We start from the raw sequence: 11396 nt of genomic DNA, 5'->3' as shown, positions 1-11396 counted from the left end.
ACTGTTGGCAAGCTTTCAAGGTTGAGTTCTCACACCTGTGTTTAACCAATTATATGTTAGTCACTAAGGGTCTTCAAAACATGTATCCAATCATAATATGCCAAATCACTGTAAGTGCTTCAGCCGGGGCCTTGGCTCAACTAAGCAGACTGGGTTGCTGAGTTGCTAAGCAGACAATTCTACATCGAAGGCAATTTCTGATTTGTTTTAATGTTGACTCTGTGAGACATGCAACACTGCAGAACCTTTTGTTGTTGGAACAGGGACATGGATGTGAAGAGTTTGATGGAATGCGTTGCATGAGTCTCTCTGATTATGCTAATTCGATGCACGAACAGCTGAGAACCCTGGCTCAGCTTACCCAGCAATAGTAACTGAGCAATATCCTAAGAATAACTAGATGGTTGTCTTCACGAGGCATTACAGGTTGAGTCAAACACTGTTGTTTGAAGTATTGCACTTATGTATCATTGTTAGGCTAATCATCGTAGCTATTAGACTTGTTTATAGTTGTGTGATAAAACAGGTGAACAGAATAACCCATAATGCCTTGCTTGCACAAAGAAAAAGGGGGGAATTGTTGCAGAATGACTCTAAGAGCAGAACCATAGAGTTCTGGAGGACTGTGCAAGCAAGGCAGGGGGTGGCCCCCACAGGTGGCCAGAGACCGGACCTGGGAGGAGAATGTGGAGGAAGCCCTGGGGGCTAACCAATACTGTTATGCCAAGAAGGAGTGGCTGAATACCACTCCTATATATGTGTGAACTGCGTCACAAATAAAGTAGAAGTTGCTTATCACCCATATTGGGTTGGCCTGTCTGCTTCTCCTCGCCGCTTACACATATCCATCCTGACTGTTCTTTGCCTTGCCTTGCCTTGACTTGACTTGCGTTGGCTTGCCTTGACTTGTCCTGCCTTGCCTTGATCTGCCTTGACCTGCCCTTCCCTTCTCTGCCCTGCCTTGCATTTCCTTGCCTTGTGTTGACTTGACTTGTATTGTCTTGCCTTGCCTTCATTTTCCTGGCCTTGCCTTGCCTGGCCTGGCCTGACCTGGCCTGGCATGGTCTTGTCTTGCCTTCCCTGGGCTGGCCGTGCCTGGCCTGGCCTGGCCTTGCATTGCCTAGCTTTGTCTTGCCTTGCCTAGCTTTGCCTTGCCTTGCCTTGCCTTGTCTTTCGTGGCCTTGCCTTGCCTTGCCTTGCCTTGCCTTGCCTTACCTTGCCTTGCATTGCCTTGCCTTGCCTTGCCTTGCATTGCCTAGCCTACCTGGATTGCTTTGGGCTTGGATTGCCTGGACTGGGCTAGCCTGGCCAGGCCTGCCCTGACTTGTCTAGCCTTTCTTGGCCTTGTCTGTCCTGCCCTTGTTTTGCCTTGCCTTTCCTTGCTTTCCCTTGCAATGATTTGCCATAACTTGCCTGGCCTGGCCTTGCTTTGCCTTGTCTTCCCTGGCCTGGCCTTTTCTTGCCTTGCCTGGCCTGGCCTGGTTTTGCCTTGTCTTCCCTTCCCTTGCCTTGACTTGCCTTGTCTTGCTTTGCCTTTGTCCTGGGTTCAGCAGTAGCAGTCATGTTTTCCCTTTGTGTTAACTGGTGCAGTGCTGTGTTTTGGCTTCCAGCTTGAGAACAGTGTTGGTGAAGCCGATGTTTTCGGTTGTTGCTAAGTGATGTTTACCCTGACCAAGGACTCTGTGAGGCTCATGCTCTGCCAGGGAGGAGGGGAAGCTGTGAGGAAGCAGAGACGGGGCGCCTGACCCGGGCTACCCAGGGAGGTATTCCACACCACAGCACGTCATGCCCGGGGTGGGGGCTAACTGGGAGTTACCCGGAAGGACAGGGGCTTCCGGGTGGAACTCGCTTTCTTGGCCGGTGGTATCGTATTCTCTTCCCTTGTTATTTTCCCTTATCATTGTTTTAGCTGATAGTAGCGGTGGTGATTTGTTGCTGGACTGTTCTTGTCTCAACCCGTAGGAGTTGCACTCTCTCGATCCTCCTCCCCGTTCCTCCGGGAGCGGGGAAGGGGAGAGCCCCGGTGTGGGGGGGGGTGGGGGAGACGGATACGGACCTCGATTGTTGTCAGCTCGACACCACTCACTGGGAGTGAGTGAACAAGTTACCTGACTGGGTTTAAACAACGACAGCCTTGTCTTTCTTGTCTTTGTCTGACCTGGCTTTGCCTGGACTGGCCTGGTTTTGCCTTGTCTTCCCTTCTCTTGGCTTGCCTTGCCTGGCCTTGCCTTGCCTTGCATTGCCTAGCCTTGCCTGGCCTGGCCTTGACTTGCCTTGCATTGCATTGTCTTGCCTTGCCTTGCCCGGATTGCCCTGGGCTTGCCTTGCATGGCATGGGCTGGCCTTGCTAGGCCTGCACTGGTCTAGCCTGGCCTTGCTTGGAATTGCCTGGCCTGGCTTTGCTTGACCTCGCCTTGCCTGGCCTGGCCTTGTCTTACCTGGCCTTGTCTTCCCTGGCCTTGCCTGGCCTTACCTGCCCTGGCCTTGTTTTGCCTTTAATGGCCTGTCCTGACCTTGTCATAACTTTCCTTGCCTGGACTGGCCTGGACTGCTCTGGCCTGCCCTGGCCAGGCCTTGACCTGACATGACCTGACATGCCCTATCCGTCCTGACCGTGCCTTGCCTTCTCTAGCCTTGCCTTGCCTTGCCTTGCCCTGCCTTGCCTTGCCGACTTGACTTGCATTGACTTGCCTTGGCTTCTCCGGCCTTGCCTTTACCTTTCCCTGACCTGCCCTGACCTGCCCTGCTCTGCTCTACCCTGCCTTACCTTGCCATGCCTTGCCATACCTTGCCTTGCATTGATTTGACTTGCCTTATCTTGCCTTTCCTTCATTTTCCTGGCCTTGCCTGGATTGGCCTGCCCTGGCATGGCATGGCCTTGTCTTGCGTTCCCTGGCCTGGCAATTCCTTGGCTTGCCTGGCCTTACCTGGCCTGGCCTGGCCTGGCCTTTCCTGGCCTTGTCTTGCCTAGCTTTGCCTTGCCTTGCCTTGCCTTGCCTTACCTTGCCTTGCATTGCTTTGCCTTGCTTTGCCTTGCCTTGCCTTGCTTGGATTGCCCTGTACTTGCATTGCATTTCCTTGCTGTCCTAGCCTTGTTTTTCCTTGACCTTCCGTGCCTTGCCTTGCCTTGCCTGGCCTAGCCTTTTCTGGCCTTGCCTTGCCTGTCCTTTCCTTGCATGGCCTGGCATGGCCTGCCCTGCCCTGGACTGGCCTGGCCTTTCTTGGCCTGACCTTTCCTGCCCTGGCCTTGGTTTGCTTTACATTGCCTTGCTTTTTTTCTCATGGCCTTGGCATGCCTGTCATGGCCTGGCTTTTCCTTGCCTTTCCTTGCCTGGAATGGCCTTGCCTTGCCTTGCCTTGCCTGGCCTGGCCTGGATTGCCTGGTATTTGCCTTGCCTGGCCTGTGCTGGCTTGGCCGTGTTTTGCCTTGACCTGCCTTGCTTTGCCTTTCCTTGCCTTGCCTTGCCTGGCCTTTCCTTGCATGGCCTGACATGGCTTGCCCTGGCCTGGACTTACCTGGCCTTGCCTGGCCTGGCCTGCCTTTGCCTTAAATTGCCTTGCCTTGGTTTGCCTGGTCTTGCCTTTTCTGGCTTGCCTGGCTTTGCCTTGCCTTGCCTTGCCTTGCCTTACCTTACCTTGCGTTACCTTCGATTTCACAGCCTTGCCCTGCCTGGCGTGGCCTGGCCTGGCCTTTCCTGGGCTTGCATTTCTTGTTTTGGCCTGCCCTCCGTTGGCCTTGCCTTGCATTGCCATGCCTTTCATTGCCTGGCCTGGCCTTGCCTTTCCCGGCCTTGTATTTCTTGCCTGGCCTGCCCTCCCCTGGCCTTGCCTTGCATTACATTGCCTTGCCTAGTCTGGCCTGGCCTGGCCTGGCCTTACCTTGCCTTGATTTTCAAGGCCTTGCCTTGCCTGGCCTTGCCTGGCCTGGTCTAGCCTAGCCTGGCCTGGACTTGCATTGCCTGACCTTGCCATTTCTTGCCTTGCCTTGCCTGGCCTGGTCTGGCCTGGTTTTGCATGAACTGGGCTGGCCTAGTCTGCCTGGCCTTGCCTGGCCTTGCCTGATCTTGCCTGGCCTTACCTGGCCTTGCATTGCCTGTCCTGGACTTACCTTGCATTGCCTTACCTTGCCTTGCCTTGACTGGCCTTGCCTCGCGTGGCCTGGCTTCACCTGGCCAGGCCTTGCCTTGCCTGGCGTTGACTGGCCAGGCCTTCCCTTGCTTGCCTTGCCTGGCCCTGACTGGCCTGGCCTTGCCTTGCCTTGCCTAGCCTTGCATTTGCTTGCCTTGCCTTGCCTTACTTTGCCATGCCTTGCCTGCCCTGCCATGGCCTGGCCTCACCTGGGCCTTCCTTGCCTGGCCTACCTGGCATTGCCTTGCCTGGCCTGCCCTGGCCTGGCCTTGCCCTGCCTGCCTTTGCCTGCCCTGGCCTTGCCTGGACTTGCATGTCCTCACCTGGCCTTGCCTGCCCTTACCTCTCTTGCCTGGCCTGGGCTTGCATTTCCTATCATGGCGTGGCTTGGCGTTTCGTGGGCTGTCCTGGCCTTGACTTGCCTTCCCAACCTGGCCTTACCTGTCTTTGACTGGACTTGCCTTGCATTGCCTTGTCTTGCCTGGCCTGGCCTGGCCTGGCCTGGCCTGGCGTTGTGTGACGTGGCCTGGCCTGGCCTGGCCTGGCCTTGTGTGACGTGGCCTGGACTGGACTAGACTGGCCTTGCCTGGCCTGGCCTTGCCTGGCCTGGTTTTGCCTGGCTTTACTAGGCCTTGCATTGCCTGTCCTGGACTTCCCTTCCCTTGCCTTGCTTTGAGAACCTTGCCTTTGCTTGCCTTGCTTTTGCTTGCCTTGCCTTGTCTTGCCTTCCCTGCCCTGGCCTGGTCTGGACTAGCTTGGCCTGGCCTGGCCTGGCCTGGGCATGCCTTGCCTGGCCTACCTGGCCATTCCTTGCCTGGCCTGTGCTGACTTGGCCTTGCATTATCTGGCCTTGTTTTGGCAGTCCTGGTGTTGCCTGCCCTGGCCTGGCCTGGCCTGGCCTGGCCTTGCTTGCCCTTGCCGGGCCTGGCCTTGTTTTGCCTTGCCTTGCCTTGCTTCCCTTGCCTTGCCTGTCCTTCACTGGCCTAGACTTGCCTTGCTTTGAATTGTCTTGCCTTGCCTGTCCTTGCCTGTCCTGCCCTTGCCTTGCCTGGACTAGTTTTGCGTTGCCTTGCCTTGCCTTCTATTTCCTTGCCTTGCCTTTCTTTTCCTAGCCTTGCCTGGAATGGCTTTGACTTGCCTGGAATGGCCTTGCCTTGCCTTGCCTGCATTGCTCTTGCCTTGCCTTGCCTTGCCTTGCCTGTCCTTGCCTTCCCTGGCATTGCCTTGCCTGGCCTTTCCTTGCATAGCTAGCATGGCCTGCACTGTTCTGGACTGGCCTGGCCTTGCCTGGCCTGGCCTTGGTTTGCCTTACATTGCCTTGCCTTGGTTTGACTGGCCTTGCCCTGTCTGGCCTGGTTTTGCCTTGCCTTGCCTTGTCTTTCGTTACCTTGCCTTGCCTACATTGCATTGCCTTGCCCTGCCTGGCCTGGCCTGGCCTTGCCTTTCCCGGCCTTGCATTTTTTGGCCTGGCCTGCACTTCGTTGGCCTTGCCTTTCATTTCTTTGCCTTGCCTGGCATTTCCTGGCCTGCCCTGGCCGTGCATTGATTGCCTTTGCCTGGTCTGGCCTTGCCATGTCTGGCCTGTCCTGGCCTTGCCTTTTTTTGTATGAACTGGCCTGGCATTGTCTGCCTGGCCTTGTCTGGCCTTAGTTGTCCTTGCATTGCCTGTCCTGGACTTGCCTTGCTTTGCCTTCCCTTGCCTTGCTTTGACTGGCCTTGCCTTGTGTTGCCTGCCCTGGCCTGGCCTGGCTTGGCCTGGCCTTGCCTTCTCTTGCCTTGCCTGGCCTGGCCTGGCCTTTCCTTGCCTTGCTTTGCTTTTCCTTGCCTGGCCTGGCCTGGCTTGCCTGGCTTTGCGTTTGCTTGCCTTGCCTTGCCTTGCCTTAGCTTGCCTTACCTTGCCTGACCTGCCTTGCCTTGCCTGGCGTGGCTTATCCTGGCCTGGGCTGGCCTGGACTTCCCTGGCCTTGCCTGCCCTGCCTGCCCTAGCCTCACCTGGCCTTGCCTGGACTTGCATGTCCTCGCCTGGCTTTACCTGGCCTTACCTGCCTATGCCTGGCCTGGGCTTGCCTTGCCTTGCCTTATCTGACCTAACCTTGCCTGCATTGCCTGTCCTGGATGGGCCTTGCCTTGCCCTGCCCTGCCTTGTCTTGACTTGCCTTGCTTTGCCCTTCCTTGCCTTTCCTTGCCTTACCCTGCCTTACCCTGCCCTGCCCTGTCCTTCCCTGCCCATCCTGGCCTTGCCTTGCTTTGCCCGTCCTGACCTTGCCTGGCCTTGTCCTACCTTGACTTGCTTTGCCTTGCCTTCCCTTGCCTTGCCCTGCCTTTCCCTGCACTGCACTGCCCTGCCTTTCATTTCCTTGCCTTGCCCTGCCTTGCCCTGCCCTGCCTTGTTTTGCCTTGCCTTGCTTTGCCCTGCTTTTCCTTGCCTTGCCTTGCCTTGCCCTGCAGGCAGGATGTGCTTTTCAGAAACAGACCAAAGGATTTAAATATCTGTAACCCTCAGGAGTTTCCCTGAATTGGGATGACAAGGAAGTAACAGAGTGGAAAGTTACTACTGAGCACTTAGTAGGCTATAAAAGGGATACCAGATCCAAAATAAATGTCTTCAGATTTCACCAGAACTGGAGTCTGTCTTTGATACACCACAGCACAGGGTGCCCAGAGAAGCTGTGTCTGCCCCATGGCTGGCAGTGTTCAAAGCCAGGTTGCACACAGGGGCTTGCAGCAAGCTGCTCTGGTGGAAGGTGTCCCTGCTCAGGGCAGGGGTTGGTGTGGATGAGCTCTAAGGTCCTTCTCAACCCAAACCAGGTGGCAGCCCATGATGCTGTGGGCTTGCTGGCAGGTGAGCGCTGGGCCTGGCTCTTGCCCTGGATTTTTGGCCACTGCAGTTTGTGCTGCATGTGAGGAGCGATGTGGGAAGAGGCTCTGTGCTGGCTGAGGTGACATGGTCATGCTGGGTCCTGGGCTTCCAACCCAGGAACCCTGTGGGCAGGGGCTGGGGCTTTGTCACTGCTGTCATTGCAAGCAGGGCGTCCCCTATCCAAAGAGGTTCTGTTGTTCCTTGCTCCCTTCCCGCTTCTGCCTAGGTCACCTCGTATCTGCAGACCAGCACCACTGCCTGTAGCGCCCTCAAAGTGAACCTCACCCCACCATCACCACAGGCCATGCCAAATGAAACTGGGGACCCAAAAGCCTGGACTGTTGCCACCCCTGCCCCCAACTGGAGATGCCCCAAAAGAGCTGCTCCCCCCCCCCCCCAAAGACACCAGCCCCAAAATGCTCCTTGTAGCCCCCAAACCACACACCATGGGGCATGCCTATACCCCACCCATTGTGGTATCAGGGAACTGAGGTGGGGGGGAAACCCCAGAGTAGGGGTGCCTAATTTGGGGTGTCCCCCCTAAAAGAGCCCCAGGCATGAGGTCTGGTGGGGGATGAGATGGAGCACCTGCAGCAGGCACTGGGAGCACTGGGATGCTGAAACCCCAGCAGTATCTGGGGCCATAGTGGCCTATATTGGTCTGTACTGGTGCAAACTGGTCCGTACTGCTCCATGCTGGGATGTGTAAATTTGCGGCCAATACCAAGTTGGGTGTGAGCGTTGATCTGCTGGTTTCTGCTTGGTTTCTGACATTGCTCAGGTGGAACTTTCACATCATGCAGTGTTTCCCACACTGCTGGTGCTGCTTCCCCTACCTCTATGAAGGAATCTCCTCTGATGAAGACATCATGTATATTATGGCACATTTTCACCTTGTGAGGAAGTGAGACCTTGTGTGGGTTTGTGATGTTCATGGAAGGGAGCTGAGTCCCCTTCCAGCCCCAGGGCTACAATCCCAGGAGGAGATGCCTCAACCGACCAGGCTGAATCCCTTTCTTCAGCAGGGGTAAAGGACATCCCAGCCTCTCCTGGCCTAGCTGTCCTGTCTGATGATGGGACAAGAAAGAGGCTGCCCAAAGAAGTGGTTGTGTCACCATCCCTGAAAGTATATAAAAGACATGTTCTAAGGGACACGGTTAATGTGTTGTCTTGCCAGTGTTCGCTTAATGGTGGACACAATGTTCTTAAGGGTCTTTTCCAACCTAAATGATTCCAAGATTCTACAAAATCTTGTTGTTCAGACCAAACTCTGTCTCTCATCAGAGAAATGGCACTGCAGGAAGGCAGTGTGTCTGCAACTGAGGGAGGGAAGATCAGTGCTTGCTTCAGGCTGTTTCCCCATGTGTTTCCCTGGAGCCCCAGGGAGCCCTGGAAGGAGCCCGGGGGGGCAGAGGCAGAGCCACCTTGGGCTGGGACTCTGCTGTTGAGCTGGGACCGAGGGGAGACCTGTGAGACACAGGGAGCTTAAAGGCACTTGGCAGTGGAGGATGCTGAGGAGGAGGAGGAGGAACCTTCTGAAGGAGAAACCTTCCCAGCCCTGTTTGTGGTAAGGCACTGGGTGCAGGGCAATGCAGCTGTAGTTTCTCTCTGTGTAGATAAGGAGGAGGATGTGCTGCAGAGCAGGGCTTCCCCCTGCACCATGCAGGGACAGGACAAGGCAGGTCCCTTGTCCCGGGGCTGGCTGCAGGGTGTGAATGTGGGTGTGCAGCCAGGGGTGCCAAGTGCTGCCCTTGCAGCAGGGTCCCTGCACCCCAAAGGCTGTGTGCAGGGGCAGGGACTCTGCTGCCTGCCAGGGTCAGCACTCGGCCTGCCCGGGAGCTCCCCATGGAGCCTGGGGGAAGCTGAGGGGAAAGGAGAAACACCTGAGAGGGAAGGGAAGTGCTGGATGGGTGACGCTGCTCCAATCTGCCGTCACTCTGAGCACTTCTTCAGAGGGTCCCTCTGAAAGACACTGAGGCATCATTTACCTGATAGGGAAGGATGCTGAGCTTTGATGGTTTTCCCTCTTGGTGGGCAGGTTGGGCAGTGGGAGCTGGGAATTTACTTCTCTGCTTAGAGGGAGGCACCGAGAGTCTTGTGAGGGCTTGTGTGAGCTGCTCCCGAGCCCCTGCACAGGCAGGGGTGTGCAGGGCAGAGCTGAGCACACAGCCCATGGCATGGGCTCTGGGAGCACTGAGAGGGAGCAGAGCTGGGCACAGAGCAGCAGCTCCTGGCAGGGACAGCTCCAGGCAGCAGAGATATGGATGGGCAGGGAGTGGGGGGAAAGTGCAGCCCAGCCCTGGGGAGGGTGCGTTCAGGCAGCTCACTTGGGGTCTGGCACTGGAGGTGGCTGCTGGCCGTGCTCTGCTGCCCACAGCCCTTTGCTTCTCAGCGTGAGAGCTCTGTAGTCTGCCCTTTGAAATTGGGCACCCCTGGTCTCAGCACAGGACAGATGTTTGTGGGTGTTCTTAAGATCAATTTGTGTGAAGGCACCTTACAGGCAGTGCAAGTTTGAGCACAGGGCAAGTGGGAGAGGACTGATGGACACTGCAGCTCTCTTGGTTCTGCAAAGAACTGAGACTTTTTGCCTGATGCAATGCTCTTCTGATTGTACCTAGGAAGAAGCCTCAGCAGTGTAATGACATGACTGGTGATGACGCTGAACCTCTCCTCTCCTGCTAAAATGTGCTCAGTTGTGAATGTGTAAACTGAACTTCTGTATCTGACATCCCTCCTGTCCTAACCTGTCACTGCCTTTTTCTCCTCTGACACTGCCCCATGCCCAGAGGCAGCAGATGTCCAACGCCAGCTCCATCACCCAGTTCCTCCTCCTGCCATTCGCACACACGCGGGAGCTGCAGCTCTGCCACTTCTGGCTCTTCCTGGGCATCTCCCTGGCTGCGCTCCTGGGCAATGGCCTCATCATCACCACCACAGCCTGTGACCAGCGCCTCCATACCCCCATGTACTTCTTCCTCCTCAACCTCTCCCTGCTGGACCTGGGCTGCATCTCCACCACTGTCCCCAAATCCATGGCCAATTCCCTCTGGGACACCAGGGTCATCTCCTACACAGGTTGTGTTGCACAGCTCTTTTTCGTTGTCTTTTTCATCTCAGCAGAGTATTTTCTCCTCACTGCCATGTCCTACGACCGCTACGTGGCCATCTGCAAGCCCCTGCACTATGGGACCCTCCTGGGCAGCAGAGCTTGTGTCCACATGGCAGCAGCTGCCTGGGGCACTGGGTTTCTCAATGCTCTGCTGCACATGGCCAATACATTTTCACTGCCCCTCTGCCGAGGCAATGCTGTGGAGCAGTTCTTCTGTGAAATACCACAGATCCTCAAGCTCTCCTGCTCACACTCCTACCTCAGGGAAGTCGGGCTTCTTGTGGTTGGTGTCCTGATTACTGTTGGCTGTTTTGTTTTTATTGTGGGGTCCTATGTGCAGATCTTCAGGGCCGTGCTGAGGATGCCCTCTGAGCAGGGACGCCACAAAGCCTTTTCCACGTGCCTTCCTCACCTGGCCGTGCTTTCCCTGCCTCTCAGCACTGGCACATTTGCCTACCTGAAGCCCCTCTCCATCTCCTCCCCATCCCTGGATCTGGTGGTGTCAGTGCTGTACTCGGTGGTGCCTCCAGCAGTGAACCCCCTCATCTACAGCCTGAGAAACCAGGAGCTGAAGGATGCTGTGAGGAAGCTGGTGACCAGATGTGTTTCAGCAGCCATACACTGCCTGTTTTGCTCTGCAAAAGACTCCCAGTGAAGGTCACGACAGGTCACGTCTGTCTTTCCTGCTTTACATTTGTTTTCCTGTTTTGATTTGCGGTGATGTCTTCACGTAAATGTCAGTTTTCATCTCCTCCTGCTTAAGTAGCCACTCCTGTTGTCTGACCCATAGACTTTGTGTCAATGGAGGTGTCTCACTTTATTTAAGGGAAATAAATGTTCCTGCAGCAACTTCTTCTCTGTGATATGTCCTCACATGGCAGGAAAGAAGGGGAATGAAAGCAGCTTTTTGGCTGCTCCAGGTCTGGGATGGCTGCTCTGTGCCTGCAGCAGGAAGAGCTCTTGGGGAGCCCAATGAATGGGGCTGTTGTGCTGGTGTGGGGAGATGGGATGGCATGGGGGGGGGGGGGTGCAGAGCTCTCAGGGTGTCCTGGGCAGGGGAGCAGGGGACACAGGGGTCCCTGCAGGGGACTGCCCTGCGATGGCACAGGCTGGGGCTGCCTGGCAGGGTGCAGCCCATGGGAAAGGTCTGCGTGGGCAGGAGCTGGACAGGAGGCAGCAAGGGAGGACAGCAGCATCGTGGGCTGTAGGAGCAGGGGCACGGCAGGAGAACAAGGGAAGGGATGCTCTGGAACCCTCCATCCAGGTTTCACATTCCCAACTCAGGAACGCTATTGGCAA

The 11396-nt window shown here is 56.1% G+C and overlaps 1 protein-coding gene across 1 annotated transcript; it reads left to right on the top strand.

The window, feature by feature from the left end:
* The first annotated feature begins 9759 nt into the window (after window positions 1-9759).
* On the top strand, window positions 9760-10854 carry LOC133282402 (olfactory receptor 14C36-like). The gene has a single exon (XM_061478414.1). It carries the CDS (start codon window positions 9784-9786, stop codon window positions 10750-10752), a length of 969 nt encoding a protein of 322 aa, XP_061334398.1. The 5' UTR covers window positions 9760-9783; the 3' UTR covers window positions 10753-10854.
* The last annotated feature ends 542 nt before the right edge of the window (window positions 10855-11396 follow it).

This window comes from Pezoporus flaviventris, unplaced genomic scaffold (genome assembly GCF_033815535.1).
Source record: "Pezoporus flaviventris isolate CSIRO_AGI_PZ_B2104156 unplaced genomic scaffold, CSIRO_AGI_Pfla_v1 ptg000123l, whole genome shotgun sequence".
Classification (NCBI taxonomy): domain Eukaryota; kingdom Metazoa; phylum Chordata; class Aves; order Psittaciformes; family Psittacidae; genus Pezoporus; species Pezoporus flaviventris.
The sequence above is the reverse complement of the archived record's forward strand: the minus strand, read 5'-3'. Positions and strand labels throughout refer to the sequence as shown.